At 35.7% G+C, this 23,730-nt stretch overlaps 1 protein-coding gene across 9 annotated transcripts in view; it reads left to right on the top strand.

The window, feature by feature from the left end:
• The window catches only part of LOC139961176 (plexin-B-like), a 71,560-nt gene that overhangs the window by 34,807 nt on the left and 13,023 nt on the right, over positions 1-23,730 (top strand). For all 9 annotated transcript variants that reach the window (XR_011790779.1, XR_011790778.1, XM_071960161.1 and 6 more), the window contains 22 exons: positions 437-556; positions 1,597-1,701; positions 2,830-2,920; positions 4,573-4,748; positions 5,353-5,507; positions 6,535-6,637; positions 7,631-7,767; positions 8,132-8,296; positions 11,085-11,178; positions 12,727-12,951; positions 13,496-13,672; positions 14,351-14,573; positions 15,324-15,466; positions 15,987-16,111; positions 16,967-17,032; positions 17,222-17,302; positions 18,069-18,132; positions 18,830-18,976; positions 19,781-19,937; positions 21,220-21,320; positions 22,215-22,299; positions 23,185-23,253. Coding sequence is in view for 7 of the 9 variants with exons in the window: in XM_071960161.1 (XP_071816262.1) it covers positions 437-556; positions 1,597-1,701; positions 2,830-2,920; positions 4,573-4,748; positions 5,353-5,507; positions 6,535-6,637; positions 7,631-7,767; positions 8,132-8,296; positions 11,085-11,178; positions 12,727-12,951; positions 13,496-13,672; positions 14,351-14,573; positions 15,324-15,466; positions 15,987-16,111; positions 16,967-17,032; positions 17,222-17,302; positions 18,069-18,132; positions 18,830-18,976; positions 19,781-19,937; positions 21,220-21,320; positions 22,215-22,299; positions 23,185-23,253 (2,809 nt within the window). In the remaining 2 variants the exon portion in view is untranslated. The remainder of the gene's footprint in view (positions 1-436; positions 557-1,596; positions 1,702-2,829; positions 2,921-4,572; positions 4,749-5,352; positions 5,508-6,534; positions 6,638-7,630; positions 7,768-8,131; positions 8,297-11,084; positions 11,179-12,726; positions 12,952-13,495; positions 13,673-14,350; positions 14,574-15,323; positions 15,467-15,986; positions 16,112-16,966; positions 17,033-17,221; positions 17,303-18,068; positions 18,133-18,829; positions 18,977-19,780; positions 19,938-21,219; positions 21,321-22,214; positions 22,300-23,184; positions 23,254-23,730) is intronic.

The following is a 23,730-nucleotide window of genomic DNA, read 5'->3' as shown; positions in this document are numbered from 1 at the left end:
TAGCTATAATGGCATGGATCTAAAGTTGGGTGTGACTGCTGTTCGCCATGCCCCCCCCGCCCAGTAAGCAATAGCTATAATGGCATAGATCTTAAGTTGAGTGTGATGGCTGGTTGCCATGCCCCCTCCCCCAACATAGCAATAGCTATATAGGCATGGATCTTAAGCTAGGTGTGTCTGCTGGTTACCATGCCCCTTCCCCCAGTAAGCAATAGCTATAATGGAATGGATCTAAAGTTGGGTGTGACTGCTGGTTGACATGCCCCCTCCCCCAACATGGCAATAGCTATATAGGCATGGACTCTTTAAATCCTGCTCAGTCAGCCAAACTTTCTTTGTCCTTTCAAAATGGTTAGAACGTACAGATTTTGTTCTGGTGTTTTGAAAATACAATATTTTGATAATGAGTCTTCTTCTTGTGAATCTTGTCTCTCAGATGGAATCTGAAACTTGCCCAGCGCTTCAGACTGGAGACACCTTTATCCCAAATGGTGTCATCAGAGAGATTATCTTTACTGTACAAACTCCCACTGCGTCTACTAGTATATCAAACAAAGTGAGTAAATATTAGTGTATTAAAACAAGTATATTAAGTTAAATTACCTTAAAGCTATGTAGTTTAATTACATAATTTTAAATACCATACTCCAAACTTTCTTTAGAAAAGTTTGTAGTGTTGGTGCATGCTTTATACTTTTTTAAATTATTTTGTAATTTATTGCCATTTCAATGAGGATTTCATTTCCAGATGACTTTTAATTTATATGCTGTTTGTTTGTGAACATTTAACATAACATATCAATTCCTTGTGGCCAAATTTGCACACTTAAATCACAGAGAATGTTAGAGTTATCAGTTAGGTCTATGACTCATAGCTGCTATATGTTAAACCTGTGGAGTTGATATACACTGCATTGTTATCAGGTGCGTAGCATATTTATTTGTATGTTTTTATGATATCTCTAGTAATTTCAAGCTTAGATGCAACTTTCAAGGCCGGGGAAGTGCCATTTCCAGTGATCTGGGAGGCATTTTCATCCAAACTTTTCTTGTACGCTTCACGCCAACAGATGGTGGCACTACATTTAGATAGTTTTAAATGCAGAATCTACAGCTCTGAAAGTTTGGCTACAGGTTTGCCCCTTGGCAAATTCCTGGCTACGCGCCTGACTGTTTTAGTGTTATAAAGCCCCTACACTGATGTAATTTGGAGTGATTAACTTCAAACAAACTCCTGAGTTAGCAACATCTTGTCCATGCAGTTGCAAATTTCAACAAATTAGAACCCTTGTGACATTTTCTGAATGTTCATTGTGCAGATTGAATAGGGAAGTCCCATAATTGGATAGAATGAATCTTTGCCCCCCCCCCCCCTCCCTTCGCCTCTAGTGGAATTAAAAAAGCAGTCTTTAAATTTCAGAAAATTTAGATCATTGGAAAGATAAATTTTTAAATAAGATAACAGAGAAAGTGCCAGTACTGAAATGGCAAGTTGAAGTTAGGTCTCTGTGATGAAGCCATTGGAAGCTGTCTCACTTCAGCTCATTGCTACACCGGAAAATCAAAAGGAATTGATGTTTTTTTCTTCCAATGCAGGAATATGAATGTGTCGTTGTCTATGAAAGTACTGAGACGATTTCAAATGCCATTCTTTCTGACACGAATGAAGATAATTTTACTGTTACTTGCGAAAAGAGCCAGGTAAGAGCTGGATATAATTTCTAGATTTACAATCTTTGATAAGGTTGCATATTATCTAACAGAGGTATAGAAATGAATATTCATTAAGTTATGAACTTGTGATCTGATAGAATTAGACAAAGCTACAGATATAGCTATGTCACAAAGAAACTTTTGTTATTTTTATTTATCATTCACACCAGGGCTCTGATTTTGACAGTATTTTGATCAAATAAATATATGATTATTTTTTTTTATTAAAGTTGAATAAAGAGGCTTACACCATTCTAGTGAAAGACTCTTTGTTAATTAAAGCAAAGTAGAGTTCATGTTCACTGCTGTGTAAATTAAACCATTTAGTCATATAAGAGCTGTCATCTTGTACAATATTTGTAAAAGATGTGTTTGTTGTTCTACGAAGGTCTAGATTATGGTATATATACATATATAGTGGAAGAAAGTGGTTATTTGGTACAAACTAAATTGCATATTTGTCTCAGCTTCAATAACTGGAATTTTTGATACAGAGTTTAATAATACATAATCAAAACATATTGCATGTAGAATGCTAAATCATGTATTAGCAATAGTACCTTGAAACAGGGGTTGAGGCAGAAATGGTAGATGTAGGTGTTCAAATTTTTAAGGTGTCCTTCCTTCTTGGGGCAACATGATGCAAAAGGCATCACTGCGTTCGGGAAGCGATGCCCCTCACGGTGGGGGTCAAGGGGCCCACCTTAGGGGCTTTTGTGGAGGTTAAACTTGGTTTTGGAGGTATCGGAAGGTAAAATACAGTTAGTCAATACGAGATATGATTGGTAAAATTAGGGAAATTTGGAAACAAAAAAAGAGAAAAAACAAAACAATATTGACTTCGTTGTCTCATTTCTGTAATTCTGTAAATTTGCGTACTCTGTACTGAAAACTTGGGAAACTTTGCTCAGCTTCATATATAGCTTGCAAGCCGTGCACAGAAAAATAAGCAGTTATTTTAAAAAACCGACCACGCAAAAGATGGCTGGCTGCCTAAACCCCTGCCTTGAGGTGTATATAAATGCCACAATGTTTTGAATTGTAGTCAAATAATTTGAAAGATTTAGTGTACTGAATTTATGTTACAAGTAAGATGTTTATGTCCTTTTTTTGCAGTACCCATACACAGCAGAAGAACAGACAGTTAATGCATCTCTGAACCTTAGATGGAAAGAGAGGGAGGTATACATTGATGGGACCAATAATGGTATGTTTACCTATGAAGCTGTCATTATGCTTAATTGTAACTTGATATCTTTACTGATTAATGGAGGGACAAACATCTTATTTCCAAACTTTTTTCTTTGTTAAGAGAGAGTTTGATTTGAAAGGCATCATGTGACATAACAGGATAAGTTCTATTATCTTATTTTTAATTAACATATCTCAAGAGAGAGAATATTGACAAATATCATACTAATATAAGCATTCCATAAGGAAGAGGAGTCAGGAGTAGGTTCATTAACTTAAAACTGTCAAAACCAGGAATTCTTACAAACACAATATCAATTAGCAATATTTGTTAAGCCTTTGAAGATCCTGCTAGGATTGAAACGTCAGGCCAACTTACTTTTACACATTCTCTTACACAGGCTCTCTAGTGGATAAGCAGTTTTCTAACAGTTTTGTTTTAAACACAATATCAGTATGAAAGTGTATTTTTAGAAATGTCTGACCATCATGTGACACTATCCTAATGATTACAAGTTCCTTATTGTTTATGGCCATCAAATGTCATTTAAGGCAGCAGAGGTCAAAGTGTTACAATTTTAAATGTTGTACAACTGTTTAGAGGATATTTTCCTTGACGTGTACATTAGAAATTTATGAGTCATTAATTAGAGAACTTACATTGTTGGTAGGATTTATGCAAAACTCTATTTTTGAGAATGACTAAGAGAATTTTGGGTCAAAAAGCAGTCAGAACATCAATCACCTTGTAAACATAATATTTCAAGAAGAGGGATGTTGGCTATCATAAAACTGGTTTTGTATTTACTGAACAATAAGAAGTGCAAGGGCCCTTTGTGGTTAGGTTAAATGTTATTTGTGTGGTAAGCAGAGGTAATTTTGTTTTATAATATTAAAGGCATATCTCAAGAGTTAAGTTGTTTATGACATACAACAAATCTACATGTATTCTTAGGTGGAGGTCAAAAGTCAAATCATGTCAAAGAAATTTGATTCTTGAAAACCAATTGATCTGTGATATCTGTGCTAATAATATCAAGCTTGTGCCATTGTACTATGTGTAGTATATTAAAACAGTTCCCAAAACATTCCTGTTGGAGTTTAGCTTCTTGGATATGTATCATTTTGGCAAATAACCACCAAGAGGCTTGTCACTCTGGCTTGGTGGAGTAATTCATCCATTTCATTCCAAGTGGTCTTTCAACTTACAAAGTAATTGACAAATAATTACATACTTGTTAATAATTAAATCAGTATTTAATTTGGGTTCATGCCAAATGTTGGCATTCTATCAAGTCTCTGCAGACTTCTCCCACAGTCTGATTTTAATTGACCAAGGTCAGACACTTGCCCAATTTATTTGTCTTCAGATGAACTTTAAGTATCGAGTACTTAATGTTTGTAGCTTGAATAAACCTACAACACTTACTGCTTCTACACTATCGTACTAGTATCAATCACATCCAAAAGGAAAATGTTCATATTTGTAATATTAAATTTACCCTCTTTGTGAAAGAAATAAAGTTAATGCAAATCAGTCCTCCTACCTAACTTGGAATATTGCATTTAATATCCTTCATTCCAGAGGGAAAATTTGCTCTTGGTTTTTTTCTGTTCTTAGCTTTTAATTCCTTTCATTGGTGTAATGTGTATTTCCCTTTCCAACAGTGGTTCTTTACAAATGTTCTGTGGACAGACCAGATTGCAGTCGCTGTTTATCCGACATAACCACTCCTTCTGTCTTAATGTGTATTTGGTGTTCATCACAGTCATTATGTGCTGTCAGAGAAAACTGCAACCAAGGAATACAGAAAGTGTGTACAGCTCGGCCTCAGATCACATTGGTAATAGTCAAATAACAACTTGTTTATCTTGTAAATAAATTAACAAGATATTAACACAATTATTGTATTATGTACACAAAACAGCTTTAAACCTACAACTACTTTCCCAAAGTCCTACACCTGACAGGGACAGATTTTATAAAGCAGGAGATGTGAACCAGTGCTGGAAGCCAACTCCCATGTAGGAGGGACCTGCAACAACAAATATTACATTCTGAATCATATGTAGGGTGTAATTCGAGACTATAGTTAGGATTTAATCTAACCTTAGGTTGTACTAATTTTGAAATACTTTGAACATTTGTGTAAAGTTGAGGGCAGGTTGGAGGGGGGGGGAAAGGTTAACACACCCACACTCCCCTGGATCTGTACCTGCCTTGTCTGAAATTGAGGATTCATGGTTATTCTATGTGTACAGATCATAAGAATCTTTCCCTTTATACTGCTTTTGTAGAGAAGTTTGACATGTTTCGATAGTTATCTAATCCTTATAGTTGAGGCAGAAGACAACGCTTCAGTGGGCATGGTGACCACAAAATGTTGGAGTTTTAGTTATATTTACTAATGAGTATCTTTGACACAATTCCATCTCATCATTTGTTAGATTGAACCAACTAGTGGCCCAATGGAAGGAGGGACCATGGTTCAAATTGATGGCACTGACCTGGGCCAGAGATTTTCAGATATTGGAAGAGTCACACTAGCTGATGTTTTGTGTGATCATGGACGTTATGAAGACCAGTACAAAGTTGGGAAAAGGTGAGAAAGTTCATTTCATTGTGTGTAACAGTATATTGAGTGGTTGAATACTTATGACAGAGATGGTTCATGTTTTGGTAGTGTAACTAAATTAGAATGAAATTATTACTCACCAGTTGGTCTAGCACAGCAATGATAAAACCCTGGTCCGCTGCGTTGGTCTGTTGCGAATGAACTTAACAGAAATAAGGTAATTTAGAAAATATAGGATCCATCCATAACACAATTAAATGAATATTGCCAAATGAGATCCTGCACAAAATACCAAAAGTTTAGATCGCCCGAAATAAAGGAATGTGGCTCCAATACGAAGTCTTCCAATAAAATAAATTGATAAAGTCGGATAGGACCCATTTCCCAACTTGATGAGAATGATTCGATCGCAATAAATAAGGCAATCAATGTTGCAGTTGTAAACTTGTCATGAGGAGCGGTTGAAGTAGAAAGTTGAAGTGGTGTAAGTCCGAATTAGCGATACTACTAAGGTAGTTTAGGGGCTATCAGTTTACGCTGCTGCACATGTAGTAGGTAAATTGTTTGTAGGTATATTCAGTGATAGCATCATGTCTGTTTCTAGAGTTCCAGTTTTGGGAATGGGGTACAAATGTAGGGTGATGTCCATCCTGAGGAGGGGTCTAAGGGGAGGAGATCACCCATCTCATATTTATGGCATTTTTTGTGTGGCTTTAGATGCAAAATGGTGCTATCGTTGCCAACTTTAAATGTACATTTGTGTAATTTTCCATTTTTCAACTGTGTTATCAATAAATGTAAACAACCTCTATAATATGCAGAAGAGGGGGGGGGGGTCTAATGCCTCCTTGACAGCAAAAGGATTTCTTCATGGTATCAGTAGGATCTTTGGTCAGTGACTAATAATATATAATCACTTTTGCAACCAGCAATAAAAAGGATATCATCCTCTGTAAAGCCTTCAGTATTGATAAGTGTAACTTTATATTTAATTGCTGCTTTTCCTTTTAATATACAGTACTTTATACAATACTTTTCTTTTGCCATATTTCAGTGTTACATGTATGGCAGGATCAGCAGTGGTGAAGATGGGATTGGTCTCTGTAGAATTAACAGATGACAGGATTTCACAGGGGGATGTTATGTTCTCTTACAATGTGAGTACATTCTATATACTTTCATTAGTATTTTTCTGTTTGTGTGAAGATACCAGACCTTGTGTGAGGGAGAGTGTTTGCATGTATCAGTTCAGGAGTTTCATCGTCAGAAACACAAATAAAATCAGTTTGTCGAATATTAAGGACTTTTCACCTAGAAACAAATATCCACTTTATATTCAGTAAACTTCACTGAAACCAAACTAAACTAAACAAAGTCTTACCACCACATATCTGCATTTCTAGTCAACATGAAGTTTTACCTATATATGATCTAGCATGTATATTCGCATGGTCAGAACCAGATATTATCACTGTTTAATGTAGAAATGAGTGAACTTAATGTAAAGATATTAAACAACATCCATGTATCATGAGTGTCATTTGTATATATTTTGTGTCCCATGATTGTTGCATTTATTGATTGAACATTAAAGTAAGGAATGAATTTAATTAACCTCAACACCCTTGTCAAACATGTTTTAAATATCATTCCTTCTTCCTCCCCTATCAACCAATGCCCCTGCCCAGTAGCGTAGGAAGGTTCTTTTGAGTGGGGGGGGGGCTGAAGACTGAAGGCCGGCCTATGGGGGAGGGTTCTATGGGGAGGGGTCTATGGGGAGGGGGTGTCCCCCTCCCCTTTGGAATTGTTTTGCATATTTTTGTAGGGATACATGCAATGTAGCACACTTCAACCCCCCACTCCATTTTGTATATAATTTTGCATTTCCACCTGGCCTTAAATGCAAATTGGTGCTCCAATGAGATTTTTTTTCTCATTTGGAAATGAAAAAGGGGTTTACTGACTTGCGAAGCGGGGGGGGTGGAATGATACTTCCGCCCCTCCATATTTTTCACTTGGGGGTTGGCGCCCCCCCAGCCTCCCGGTTCCTATGCCCTTGCCCTTGCCCCTGCCTCACCACACCGAGCATATTACAAAACGTTACTTCTTTCATATTGAAATATTTTATTCATTTATTCCTTTGTGGACAGGACCCGAAAATAACATCTTTCAAACCTACAATAGGACCATCAGCTGGTGGTACTTTAATCAACATTGAAGGGATTCATTTGAACACTGGTCAAGAGGTGGAAGTTAATATTGGAAATCAGTCTTGTCATATAAAAACGTGAGTATATTCATTAGTTACCTCGTTGACGAAACTATCTGTTTGAGATAGCTGTCTTTGAAACATTTCAGTATAATGTCATGACCCCTCATCCCATCCCATCCACACGTCCCTATTAGTACTTTTACCTGTCACAGGTCTAGTAGAGAATGAAGTGATTTGTGGCTATGATGATTTTGATTTTTTTTTGTAGTGGGTATTTGTAGAACCAACTTATATATCTATTGATTAAACAAATTAGCAAATTAACAAAGTTATCACCTTACCAGATGCTGATGCCCATCTCCATGAATAATATTTTGCTTTTGTAACTCATTTAATACCTTTTATATATCTTGAAACTTATTCCTTTTTTCTTACACAGCATCAACTCGACAAACATTCAGTGTGAAAATGTGAAGAATGTTAGCAACAGTGTCCAGAAGTTAAGTGTCATGTTTGATGGTCATCATAGATATGCTAGTCAGAATTTTAATTATAGACCAAATCCACGTGTGGCTAGTGTGAATCCAATGAAAGCCATCGTGTCGTAAGTTTACATGCTTTCTCTTGTTTCAAATATTTTGCCCAATGGTGTAAAAGCCAGCATACAGTGTACAGGTGAAAACATTGACTTGACTAACTTGGTCACTACTTGGGCCATAATCAGGGAACTGATACTGATTGTGTCCATGCAACTCCTTTTGGGTCCATTTGGGGTTTGGGTGAACCATTTGGGGTTTGAGTGATTTCAAGTTTGTCTCAGTTAGGCTTGCCAAGTGGAAGAAGCAAGAGTAATTATGATAAATGTGTATTTTATGTTGTTGTCATGCAGTGTATTGAAAAGAGTTGTTATCCTTTGCGGTAGAGGAATTACCAGGAAGAGTGATAGTAGTGGTCACCTCTTTGGTCAATCACATCTTTACTCTGGGGTGAAATGCTTCTACACATCATGGTTATTCATGTAAGATTAGTTATATTTTTCAGGAGAAACCCTTAACACAACTTGACTTCAATGAAGATATCCTGTATAACAGACAGCTGTCCACACAAGTTTGTGTTATGTATGCTGTTTTCATCCCCAAAATGCTGTAGATTTGTAACTTCCAATCCCCTTATGGCTTAATTGGGAATTAACTGAGTGATCCAGATGTGTATATGCAATATACAACCTGTTAAAGAGCATGCCTGGTCTGAAGCTGCCTAGCACTGTTGTACAGTGCTCAACAACAATAGATTAAGAGCAACTAAGAGAACAGTGGTTGTCTTTCTTTGGCTGTACCTCTGCAGCCATTAGGTTGGCAGCCTTACCTTACTAGGAGCTCCAGAGGGAGAGCAGTCCCCCCCCCCCTTCACCCTTTCAGTCACATGAGCATTAGTGAACAGCTTGGCACAATGCAGTCTATAGTGTTACATTGTGGGGTCCCATGGGGTATGAAGGCTATCCCACTTGAGTCTAATTTAAAATATCCATGTTTGCCCCATCAAGAAATATCTTTGAATTAAAATGCTAGATATAGTCATTTCTGTAGGGGTACATGCTATGAGGGTCTGCTTACATAGATATTGTTGTAGGGTACGTGCTATAAGGGTCTGCTTGCATAGATGTTGTTGTAGGGTATGTGCTATGAGGGTCTGCTTGCATAGATGTTGTTGTAGGGGTACATGCTATGAGGGTCTGCTTGCATAGATGTTGTAGGGGTACAGGCAATGAGGGTCTGCTTGCATAGATGTTGTAGGGGTACATGCTATGAGGGTCTGCTTGCATAGATGTTGTAGGGGTACATGCAATGAGGGTCTGCTTGCATAGATGTTGTAGGGGTACATGCTATGAGAGTCTGCTTGTATAGATGTTGTTGTAGGGGTACATGCTATGAGGGTCTGCTTGCATAGATGTTGTTGTAGGGTACGTGCTATGAGGGTCTGCTTGCATATATGTTGTAGGGGTACATGCTATGGGGGTCTTCTTGCATAGATGTTGTAGGGGTACATGCAATGAGGGTCTGCTTGCATAGATGTTGTAGGGGTACATGCTATGGGGGTCTGCTTGCATAGATGTTGTTGTAGGGGTACATGCTATGAGGGTCTGCTTGTATAGATGTTGTTGTAGGGGTACATGCTATGAGGGTCTGCTTGCATAGATGTTGTTGTAGGGTATGTGCTATGAGGGTCTGCTTGCATAGATGTTGTTGTAGGGGTACATGCTATGGGGGTCTGCTTGCATAGATGTTGTAGGGGTACATGCAATGAGGGTCTGCTTGCATAGATGTTGTTGTAGGGGTACATGCTATGAGGGTCTGCTTGTATAGATGTTGTTGTAGGGGTACATGCTATGAGGGTCTGCTTGCATAGATGCTGTAGGGGTACATGCAATGAGGGTCTGCTTGCATAGATGTTGTTGTAGGGGTACATGCTATGAGGGTCTGCTTGCATAGATGTTGTTGTAGGGGTACATGCTATGAGGGTCTGCTTGAATAGATGTTGTTGTAGGGGTACATGCTATGAGGGTCTGCTTGCATAGATGTTGTTGTAGGGTATGTGCTATGAGGGTCTGCTTGCATAGATGTTGTTGTAGGGGTACATGCTATGGGGGTCTGCTTGCATAGATGTTGTAGGGGTACATGCAATGAGGGTCTGCTTGCATAGATGTTGTTGTAGGGTATGTGCTATGAGGGTCTGCTTGCATAGATGTTGTTGTAGGGGTACATGCTATGGGGGTCTGCTTGCATAGATGTTGTAGGGGTACATGCAATGAGGGTCTGCTTGCATAGATGTTGTTGTAGGGGTACATGCTATGAGGGTCTGCTTGTATAGATGTTGTTGTAGGGGTACATGCTATGAGGGTCTGCTTGCATAGATGCTGTAGGGGTACATGCAATGAGGGTCTGCTTGCATAGATGTTGTTGTAGGGGTACATGCTATGAGGGTCTGCTTGTATAGATGTTGTTGTAGGGGTACATGCTATGAGGGTCTGCTTGCATAGATGCTGTAGGGGTACATGCAATGAGGGTCTGCTTGCATAGATGTTGTTGTAGGGGTACATGCTATGAGGGTCTGCTTGTATAGATGTTGTTGTAGGGGTACATGCTATGAGGGTCTGCTTGCATAGATGTTGTTGTAGGGGTACATGCTATGAGGGTCTGCTAGTATAGATGTTGCATAGATGAAAGTTACTATTTGGTTGATGATGGACAATGTAAGCATCTGCAAACATGTTTCCTGTGGGAGAAAAACACTGATGCCCTTATCTTGTATTTTTAATTCTGAGTGCATCTGATGTGCTTCAAATAATTTGAAATTCATATGGCATTAATTTTTATTTACAATTCCATTTGCAGGGGAGGTAACAGAATAACAGTAACAGGAGAAAGATTGAGTATTATCCAGACACCAGAAATGATATCCTACTGTGATGGAAAAACTAGCAGTGAGGTAAAATCACATATAAACATGTTTCTGAAACAAAAAATTGAACATTGTTATCAGTCAAAACACTTTCTATATGTCAAATGTATTTTCTTATCCATTATTAGTCAATGTCCTCCTGTCTACCATACAAGATTGACACAAATTGGTGCCAGTGCTTTATTATTCTTCCAGCCACTTCATGGGTCTTGTAGCCTTAACAGGATTTTCTGGTGGCTGCAATTGATTGCTCAGCAAAATTGCAGAACTGCATCCTCATATCATTTTGTATCACAAAGATGAGAATATTTTAAATGTGGCTGATAACTTGTTAATGCATCAACCACAGCAGAAGGATATGATTTCATCACGGCAATTTATTAAAAATCCACAAAAGGAAAATAATTTTCCACAAAATATTTTGGAATTTAATTTAAACTACACAAAACACTGGCAGCTAAGCAAACATTCCAAATGTATCAAATTTCAAGGATAAATCAAAAGAAAATTATAATAGCCTAAGTAAAGCTTTTTAATAATATTTGTGATGATGATATCCCAAAACACCTTACTGTGAAACGATTGCTGGAGTCATTGGAGTTTTAGCCAGTCCAGTTAGAGACAAGATGTTAAGAAGGGGGGGGTTTCAACTATGAGTGTAGAATATTTTTCTCTTCTAAATAAGTCTTACATCGTCTGCCACCAGAATATCACTTTAAAACTTCCAGAGCAAAGATGGCAAAAATACTAACATTAGCTGTTATATGAAACACTTTAGATTAATAGAGACATGAAGTAGCCTGTTGAAATGTTGAAAATAAGGGAGAAACTAGTGAAACAAACTGTCTTCATTGGTTACCTGTACAGCAACGCATTGAATTTAAACAAATCTTGCAAGTATTTAAATGTTTAAAAGGTCTTGCACCTAAGTATTTATGTGATATGATCTCTGTGAAGTCTAGATCTTACTCTTTGCGCTCACATTCTCAAATCACCCTGCATGTTCCTCGTATCAATCATAATACGTTAGGCAATAGGGCTTTTGCCTACAAAGGACCTCGGTTGTGGAATTCACTTCCGGTGGAATTGATGCGTATCGACTCCTTGACCCTGGATGCTTTCAAGATAAAGTTAAAAACATATCTGTTTAAGCTTGCTTATTTTGATTGACCCGACTGGTTGGCTTTTTCCTTGTTAAGCGCTTTTGAATGTTTTGTACAAAATTAGCGCTATATAAATGCATTTATTATTATTATTATTATTAATATTATTATTATGTTTATTGACAACTTTTAAATAATTATCCTGCTTACTTAATCAGCTTTAGGAGAGTGGCCCCAGTGAAAGAAAAAGGCACTTAATTAAATATTTAATTTAAGCAGAAGATAATGGTTGCAGTGTGACAAATTAAATAATTTGCTGTGCAGAAGCTGGCTGTGCCCTGATTTTAAGAGGAGAGGCTTTCATGAACATCATTTGACCAGTTATTTATTTCTTCTTAAAGACTAGCTTATCACATTGAATAAGAGTTAAATCTGAAACTGACAAGTTATTTTTTCTCCCTCTATTTGAAAGACTTGTGAAGTTGATTCTGATGTCCGAATGTTCTGCCATGCTCCAGTATGTGATATTGTAATTGATGATGTCACCAACAATGTTTCCATCGGCTTCTTAATGGATGGGGTGGAAGAACTTCGACATTGGTCAAAAGGAGATCATTTATTTGAATATGTTAGAGATCCAGAGTATGACAAATTTGAAGATGATGTTTCTGATTATACAGGAACACTTACTCTTAAGGTAAGAAGATGAATCTGTTACCTACCATTTATGAATAACATTTATAATATTTGTTCTTTCAATCTTTTGATATTTCTTGATATCAAATATGAACTGAGATGCCTAATACCTGAATTGATGCTTCAAACTTTTGGTTTATAGGAAACTATAACACTGTACCCTCTATAATTAGAATACACTTTGATAATTATTTAAACAGAACAGAAATTTAACTTTTATTTGAAGTAACAGTGATATGTCTGATCTGTTCCCTTGGTTTCCTATTATAAGTGATGAAAACAGCCCAGAACCATCATACAATGTTTAGATTAAAATAATACTGTTACAATGGATCAAACTAAATTGAAAGACTTGTCCCTCATACACCTAGTTATGCACCTTCACCAGTCACCCACCCAATCCCAACGTCCAATAAAACACCTGTGCAGAGGATACGTAACTGGTTAAATGAAGCCGTTTATAAAGGTAGGTACTAACTATTAAAGAGATTGATGATAAAATAATCTCCAAAGTGCAGTCAACAATTTTTGTTTTTTCCCTGAAGGGCAAGGATCTAGCACTTGGAAGCCAAGCTAAAGATATTAAAGTGTATGTCGGAACAGAACAGTGTACAAACCTTAGTCTTGTTACCAATGCTGTAGTGTGTATACCTCCATCAGCTTCCCCTCCGGCAGGAGACCTCAATGGAAATCATACGGAGAAGAGACTTCCATTTGTCATTGTAAGTGTTGCACATTCATGACTTTTCTGAAACTGTATGACATCATTGTAAGTGTTGCACGTTCATGACATTTCTGAAACTGTATGACATCATTGAAAGTGTTGCACGTTCATGACATTTCTGAAACTGTATGACATCATTGAAAGTGTTGCACGTTCATGACATTTCTGAACTGTATGACAAAGAACCTTCTGTATATCATTGTAAGTGACGCACAGTAATAACATTGTTTGGATAGGAACCTCCCATACATTATTGCAGGTGATTCAAATTAATGACATTTCTGAAATCATATGGAGAACCCTACGGAATACTCTTTAAAGATAATTATAGTTAAAAACAGAACAATTCTAAAGAGACATGAAGGAGAGGTTTTTGTATGATGTGTCTGGATAAAGCTGAGGTACCAATGATATGTTTTCAGATAACCATGTACTCTCTGCAGAATAACCCTTTACAAAATAAAGTAAGAGAAAAATAAATTGCATTTAATTTGTTTAGGTGTTCCTATTCCTTATAAATTATATTCTAATGTTGTCATTTTCCTCTCTTTAAGTAAATTTTGAGTAAAAAAACGATCGTAACTTATTCAAATTGTTCCTGATAATTAAGGTTTGTTTTCAGAAGTAAGCTGATCTCTTCAAAAGTGACTAATTATTGAAATTCTTGTTATTGCAGGTTTTGCATGCAAATTTGGAAGTACCCATTGGATATTTGAATTATGGCAGCAATAATATCTATGTTGTTATATCCATTGCTGTGATACTTATCATGATTTTATTGGTGTGCTTTCCGATGATGTATTTCTTGAAAGTGAAACGAGGAGATGATGCTATAGTAGCACAATTACAAACACAGATATCAAAAGTAGAAAACCAGTACCAACAGGAGATGAAAACATGTAAGTGTCCACAAAAATTGATACATTTTCAAAATATACAAAATGTCTTGATTTTTCCAATCCTTTATATAGTCATTGTGACTTAGTTATTACATTAATTATGTCTTCATTCCAATTTCTGTTAGTTGCTCTGTCGGTCTTCTAAGTGTGGAGACTGTAAATAATTTTACCATAAATGCATACATTTATGTATACTGAAATCAGTCATTTCTATATCCAATCTATCAATCAGTGCTTTAAATTGCAGCTGAGGGTGCAGTCTATAGAAAGTGTGATAGTATTTCACATAAATCCCAGGCATTTTTAGATGATTTATTAATGGATATTATTAAATTGTTCATAGCAGTAGTGTCTTTAGGTGTGTGGTACATACTGTGCAGGTGGGTGGTACATACCTTACTATGTGTTACTATGTGTTACTATGTAATCTATACAATGGATGGTACTCTGCAGCAATGCTATGTGGATATTTATTTTGCTCAAGTAATAAACACACATCAATCAGCTGTTAAGAACCATTATTAGCACTATTGGTGGGTACCTTGGTGGACACATTGGGTAAATGGTATAAATGTAACTAAAACATTTATGGTGCAATATTAATGTAGTATAATGTTCGCACCATACTTTCTTTATTGTTACATCCTATTTGTATCTGTTTTTCTTGTACTAAGGCCAGAAATAAATGGAAAGAAAAGTTATTTTAATGCTAAAGCGTGCAAATTATGTTTTACTGTTTTTTCTATTTAGTGTTTTCAAATCTTACAAAAAGACAAGATATAAAGAAGACGTTAACATCACTCCCGACTAATATCCTCTGTGAACCTTCTGAATACATAAGGATTTTACTCTTTGCTGGCTTGCAAATTCAGCCATGTAAGACAAGCAGTCAGGTAATGTCTGTTAGATGTATTACTTCTAGATTTGAAAGGAGAACTTTGCTTATTTTATACCCATTTACTAGCTACTTCCAACATAACAGTAATTTGAACATTTTTGTGACTAGGTTTTCTTCAAAATATACTGTGTCTTCACTCTATGCGCCATACTTGTCTATTTATAAAGGTGGGATAAGGGTGTATAAATTTAGTATCAATTTAGATTTAACAACAACGACAATTTCAGCGGCCGTTGATAAATGAACATTAGTCTAGGTACACCAAGCAAACAAGTATGCTATAGAGGTATAACATTGGATTCTCTTCATTTATCTTGTTTTGGCAGCAGTTACATTCAATAAATCTGTCAATTGATAGTTTCCAGCACTGTGATTAAAAGACAGTAGGTTTTACAGCCATGGTGACAGACTTGTGTGTGATACAACCCCATCATCATGTTTCATGTTTAAAATAGAAAGTTAATTTTGTTGTTGTTGATATTAATACCTTGTGGCTTGATATGTTTTGTATACAGTGCACAGCCTTTGATGTGAATACAATAAGAGCCATGGACAGCTTCGGCCAGCTTCTCCGCCGCAATCAATTTATACAAGTTGTTCTGAGAACATTAGAAGACTCACTTATTGTCTCATTTGAACGGTCAGTTTTGTAAACTACCAAAGAACTTTGTCATTTTCCTGTGTCTTTTGGACTTTATTTCTTTCATACTTTATTCCCTTCCTGTTGATTGTTGTTGCTGAACCAGTCATGAACATATCAAAGCATTGCATGTTGACATTCTTATATCAATCATTGTAAATGGTGATTTTCATGCATTATAAGAGTAGCCTCTTAGAATGAATTATTTGCTTTTTTATCGAACTTTCAAGTAGCTGATCGTCACAATAGTTCATAAATAACCAATATATTTTATTTGTGAGGTTTGATAACGTGGAAGATTTGCAAGAATTATTTAAAGTATTGAATCTCGGACATTTGGTACTGGCAGATTTAAGTTTATAAGGCAAATTGCAACAAAAATTACAGGTCTACTGACTGTCAAAACTGCCAAAGTTTATATGCTTACTTGGCCAAGTTTGCTCATTGTTTGTGAACAATAAGCAGCCTTGTGTTGTAATGAGGCTGTGCTCATTACTCAGGCTGGCCATCAGCTGGTGTGCATTCAGCCATGGGACTAATATGCACATGCATAATGAGCGAGTGGTGCGAGATTTCCGCCGGCCTGGACACGGCGGTTAGATTTGTGAGGCTTCCCTAAGTATTGAAGTTCAATGAACCATTCATTCAGTATAGTTGCTCATTTTTTTTTAAATAAATGTATTACTTTAGTTAATCTTTTTAATTTCATTTTTGCTGTGTCTCTGTATCTATATTTCTTATATTTTGATGAAGTATTGAGTGTTATGATAAGAAGTGTATTAATAGAGAGGAATAAGAGGACAATTTACATAAATTTAAAGCAAATTTCCAACTTTTTTCTTTTTCTCATTTCAGAGCTAATATTGCTTCTCATCTCACCTTGTGCCTTGTCTTAGACGAAAAGCACTTTATTTTAACGCAGTAAGTGAAATAAAACTTTTTTTCTTTGCTGGTAGCAAAGAAATCAACCTATTAGCCCCAAATTTGTTAAAAATGTTACTGGCTGCTAACTTTTCACAGTATTCATAGCTTTTTCTTTCATTTTTCTGTTCTTTCTCACTCTTTTAATAAAAATGACAAGTGTCTGGTTTATTTTTCTTTCTCATTCAGACTATTATTGCGTCTCAGCAAACTTAGAATTCAAGAAATTAAGGGAGAAAGCTCACCCAATTATGAAGATTTATTTGAAAGGTATTTGACCACTTCTAGATTACTGCTTATTCATGATGTTATTGCCAGCTGTACTGCAAATGTACATTCATATGTTTCTTAAATCAAATAGAATTCTGTGGGAGGAAATTCAGGATATAACGACTTGGGGCTAACTCTTGATCATAGGCGTAAGAGGCTGGGGGGGGGGGGGGGCTGCAGCCCCCCAACCCAAAATTTTTGTGAAAATTCGAGCAATATGCTGGGAATTTTTGGGGCACCTACTGAAAGAAAAATAATTTGCAATGTGTTTTTCAATGGTTAACCTGATATTAATATTACCATTATTATTGTAACAACTTCCCCAATAATTCTAACCAATATGGAAGGGTAAGAACACGGCAAAAGATTGTATGTTTTTGGCATGCGATGTAATAAACGATGCATGCCTATATGCTATGCAACATGTTGAATGCGCGCGGAGCGCACAAACAATTTTGGTTTTATTTTTCGGCAAGTCGTTACAGCCCCCCAAATCAAACTGGGCTCCTACGCCTATGCTCTTGATTCAGACAATATTGCCCCCTCCCCCCAAGATTTTTCCTTTTAAATGAGCATTTTGAATGGCATCTACATGTGTACTGATAAAATATATCAACGTTCATTTTCATAAATTGATATATAATGTGTTGATAGTTTAATGTCTTCTTTTAATTGCAATTAATCTTTTTAGATGCAATAGAAAGTCAATAATGAATATTAACCTGAAAATTAAATAAACTGTATTTTATTCCTTTCTATATTTCAGTGGAGATTCCTTCCATGAGATGCTACTCTCAAACTGGTTTTTCATTAGTCTCTATGATTACATGGTACATTTTATCTACTGCATTTCTACCTTGAAAAGTTTGCAATTTGCCAATACTTTTTAAATAGTTGGATTTGAAATGAAAAGAAAGTTACATTGCACAAATGCAAATGCATAAACTTCTTGGCATACTCTATGTTGTATGCTTTTCACATGAACAGTTAAAACCAACAAATAGCCCAGGCTTTTTCTGAGCCATTCTTGGATTATACATAAGTGTTACCTTTTTCACCTGGGTAAAATTTGATGAAAATCTGACCCCCCCCCCCCCCCGATTCAACCCTTTCCCTTCTTGCAAACAATGTTAAAAGGTTGGTCATCATATAGCACTTTCACCATTGGTCAAGTTAAAATGACTGCTGCCTAACATTTGACGTTATGGTCTCCTGAAACTCAATTATTTTTTAATACATGGAATTGTAGTATGTTCTAATTCAATATAGCAACAATTCAAAGACAAAAACACATCTTGGTGTCAAGGATGTTATGATCTCATGATCCTTCTGGTGTTTGGTATTGGTGCATTTCATAGCAAAACTTGATCATTATTTGCAATTAAGTAAGTATGACAATTGTAAGATTTTTAAACATGTTTCAAATTTTCCCATGTTCTTTATTATGTTATGATATGATCGAAAAGCTATTGATTGTGTTTATCATTAAACATTTTATAATTTTTTTTTTGCTTATGAATATACCAGGATAAGGTTGGAAGAGCACTTCAGGAACTAAATTATGCTATAAAGTTTGCTATTCAGATGGGACCAATTGATGCTGTTACTGGAAAATCACAGTTCACAATCAATGACAAAAACCTATTGGAATCACAGGTTACATTCCATGAAATGGTAATTTCAAGATTTCTTTTTCTGTTTTTAAAGATCTGCTATATAGCTTGAATTTACATAATACTATTCTTCTGTGTAAAGAGCTGTTAGCTTTCATTTACATCAGGGGTGGGCAACCTACGGCCCGCAGGCCACACGTGGCCCGCCAGTGATTTTTTTTGCGGCCCTTGAGATGTCTCAAGTAAAAGAAATATATCAATCTATTTTACATCATCACCAAAAATGAGCTAGCTGCTTAGAATTTATCAGCACTAATGATGCTGTAAGGTAGGCCTATTATCTCCATTAATTATCAACTGTACTGTATTGACATTATGTTTTTGTGAATACAAATTAAGTACACACACCTATTGCTTGAAAGGTTTGAAATCAACAGTAGGTCGTTGGCTAGGTGCGGCCCAGTCAATTTTTCACTCCTTATATCTGGCCCATTCATCCAAAAATGTTGCCCACCCCTGATTTACATAATACTATGCTTCTGTGTAAAGAGCTGCTATCTAGCTTGAATTTACATAGCATGTTGACAATAATTCTGCTTTTTGTGATGTGATAGTGAAGAAATTATTCCCTGAATAACTATAAATTAAAAAAAAATAACAGAAACAACTTGCCTGTACACAGCTCAATATGTGACAACTATTGCATTGTTATCATCATTTTCACTTTCTCCATTCCAAAGGAAATGTACTACAATAATAAAAGGGAGGTATTTTGACAGTGAACATGGTTAATTGAACTTCTTTATTATACGGTAATTAACAAATTAATCAAACATTATTAAAAAGTTTATAATTTACATTGCAGATTGTGCAAGTTCTCTTCAAAGTGAAACAGGAAAGACTGGTACAGATAAGATTTGTAAGTGTGGATACAATCAGTCAAGTGAAAAGCAAAATATTGGATCATTTTTATATGAACCAGATCTACTCAAAGCATCCACTCCCAGAATACTTTGATCTTGGTAAGTCAACATCCAATCAAAAGTTTATGACAAACAGTCAGTATCAATCAATAACAATCAATCAGTATTGATTAATGTTATAACCAATCAGTATGGATCAATACAGTAAAGATCAAAATAACAGTCAATTAGTATGGATCAATATAACAATCATTCATCATAGATCAATGTGACAACCAATCAGTATGGATCAATATAACAATTAATCAGTATAGATCAAAATAACAGTTAATGAGAATAGATCAAAATAACAGTCAATTAGTATGGATCAATATAACAATCATTCATCATAGATCAATGTGACAACCAATCAGTATGGATCAATATAACAATTAATCAGTATAGATCAAAATAACAGTCAATTAGTATGGATCAATATAACAGTTAATGAGAATAGATCAAAATAACAGTCAATTAGTATGGATCAATATAACAATTAATCAGTATAGATCAAAATAACAGTTAATGAGAATAGATCAAAATAACAGTCAATTAGTATGGATCAATATACAATTAATCAGTCTAGATCAAAATAACAGTCAATTAGTATGGATCAATATAACAGTTAATGAGAATAGATCAAAATAACAGTCAATTAGTATGGATCAATATAACAATTAATCAGTATAGATCAAAATAACAGTTAATGAGAATAGATCAAAATAACAGTCAATTAGTATGGATCAATATACAATTAATCAGTCTAGATCAAAATAACAGTTAATGAGAATAGATCAAAATAACAGTCAATTAGTATTGATCAATATAACAATCATTCATCAAAGATCAATGTGACAACCAATCAGTATGGATCAATATAACAATTAATCAGTATAGATCAAAATAACAGTCAATTAGTATGGATCAATACAACAGTTAATCAGAGTAGATCAAAATAACAGTCACTTAGTATGGATCAATATAACAATCATTCATCATAGATCAATGTGACAACCAATCAGTATGGATCAATATAACAATTAATCAGTATAGATCAAAATAACAGTCAATTAGTATGGATCAATACAACAGTTAATCAGAATAGATCAAAATAACAGTCAATTAGTATGGATCAATATAACAATCATTCAGTATTGATTACAATTAACAATTAAAGCAGTATGAATCAATACAACAGTCGATTAATATGGATCAATATAACAATCAGTATCAATCAATGTGACATTGTTTGGATATGAGCAGCAACAAAACATGTAACATTGTGTGACCCTACATGATTGAGGGATGAAATATATTTCCTTGCCACTTTTCTTACATGTAGTATGGCATCCACAGAAAGGTGTCAGTCACATACTGACCAATGAGGAGAATACAACAGACAAGGATGGTTGGAGAAAACTCAACCTGCTTTCTAACTACAAGGTATGAATAAATGTTATTGAGTTGATAATCTTAGAAATGTTACAAATATTGTTTTATGAAATGCTGTAAATGCTTTCTAGTCACTTTGCCCAACAACCATTTCGCCCAACTGCCATTTCGCCCAACCAGCCTGGTCATTTCGCCCAACCAGTCTGGTCATTTTGCCCAACCAGCATGGTCATTTCGCCCAACCATCATCACTAGGCTGGTTGGGCGAAATGACCAGGCTGGTTGGGCGAAATGACCAGGCTGGTTGGGCGAAATGGTAAGGTTGGGCGAAATGGCAGTTGGGCGAAATGGTTGTTGGGCGAAGTGTCCTGCTTCCCTGTAAATGCTTTTGAGTTGATAATTTTCATAAGAGAAATTATCTATACTCCATACCATCACAACTAATTCAGGTCTGTAACTCAATTATGACATTGAAGTCTGGATAACTTGAGACAAGAATTTCAAAATAAAAAAATTGCTGTAAGATTCTTACTAACAAGGTAAAAATTGCTTATCCAATTCTGATTTTGTTATAAACTAAATGAGATATTTTAGTTCGGTGTTCTTTTATGGATGTTGGATAACCTGTATATTGCATCATAATCAAGGATTAATCAATTCTCATTCTGTCAGCATAAGTAATCCCATCGTTGTTATGATGCCTGACATGCAATAACATCACACACTGATGGGAGGGGCTTCTGTTATTTCTATTATGCCCTTATAAATGGATCCATATGTATTAACCTTAATATTCAGCAATGGCAGCACCAGTACCAATGAAATGCCACCCACCCCCACCCTCCAACACACCTCCCACCAACCCTTTCCACTAAACAGGGTACTCTGTTTATGAGTTTTATTGCATGTTTAATTGTATATTGCTTTTGTATCATGACTTCATAGATCAATGATAGTGACTGCATTGAGCTCAGACTGAAAGAAGAGAATAAACACCTGGACCTGTTTTCTCCGACTGAAGGCGATTGCGGTTGGTATTTCTGTCCTTTTCAGCTTTATTATCAGAAAGAGCTTAACCTATTTCAAGTATTCATCATATCTAATCATTTTCATGTAGATTGCTTCAGTGGAGTACTTTTTGTGTGTTTTTATTGACTATGAGGTGCTTTCTTGTTAATCAATGGAAATAACTAACTTTTAAGGACATTTGATTGGTTGGTTATCAATAGTGAATGCTGGCACTGAATGATATTTGTCTTCTCTCTAATCAACCAGATCATAATCAACTAGTATAATTGTGGTTTACTAAGATAAATATTATTCAATGTTACAGAAGCTAGGGTTTTTATATTCCCGAAATATTCAATGGTTTAGATGAATTCCATAAACAAAATGCTATGCTCACAGTTGTCAATGAATGAACTTTGGAAGTAACATTGTTGCAAGGTTTGTCATAAACCATCTCCCAGACATGCTCCTGAAGGGTATTTTGCTCTTTTCCTTAAATGTATTTCTGTTATGTATCTCAGCATTTTGACACATTTTGGAAAATTGTTCCTCATTTGATGATAGTAGATTGCTTACAAGTCTCTGTAAATAACAATAATCAATATTTGCCTTTGGGAGGTTTGGGTGCCACATTTATGTTTCTCCTGTAATTCCAAAGGATTTTCTTTTGGATAATTATAATGCATCCACTGACAAACATTATTTATATTGCTAGCCTACTGAAGAAGACTCATCAGTTTGTAACAATAATGAAAAAAGGTATAAACAATTGTTAACAAGCACTGATTGCAAAGGTCCATGAGACCTAATAAGACATTTGTTGTGTGTTATTGGTTTATTATTGCACATTTCCATATATTCAGTGTCTGTTGTGGCTATAATATTGTACATTTTGTTCAACCTACAGAGAATAGTGCGGATGAAGACTATGAATATGTCTCCCTCCTTGAAGCAGCCAAACACCTTAAACGAACAGGTAAAGTAACATCCTGTTTAATAGCTGTACTACACCCATATACACAGATAATTATAAGTCATTATTTATATCTGGGTGTGCCCATGTGTGTTTGTACATGCACATATAAACCATCCATATATTTATGTCACAGCTGAAATGAAGGGTTGGTCAGGCCAAGGCAATTGTTTCTTTTTTTCAAGTTAGATTTTGCTTTTAATTTTCATTGAAATGCCAGGGCCCCACTGCAATCATCTTTCAAACTAAAGAGCAACAAGGTAATTTTTAATATCTGAGAGTTTTTTGCCAAGGGAGTAGAAAAAAGTACAGAATAACAGAAATGTATTACTTTTTCCTTGTTTGATTCTCGTATATTATAAATAGTCAGACATCCCATCAATAAGTTCATGGTTAATGATCAAGATCCTTATGAAGGAACATCTTGTTCTGCAGTTGTTGTCGTCGGTAGTGGATGGACAGTAGGGCAAGTGAAATGGG

This window comes from Apostichopus japonicus, chromosome 20 (assembly GCF_037975245.1).
Source record: "Apostichopus japonicus isolate 1M-3 chromosome 20, ASM3797524v1, whole genome shotgun sequence".
Classification (NCBI taxonomy): Eukaryota; Metazoa; Echinodermata; class Holothuroidea; order Aspidochirotida; family Stichopodidae; genus Apostichopus; species Apostichopus japonicus.
Note: the sequence above shows the minus strand (reverse complement) of the source record. Positions and strands in the feature narration are given on the sequence as shown.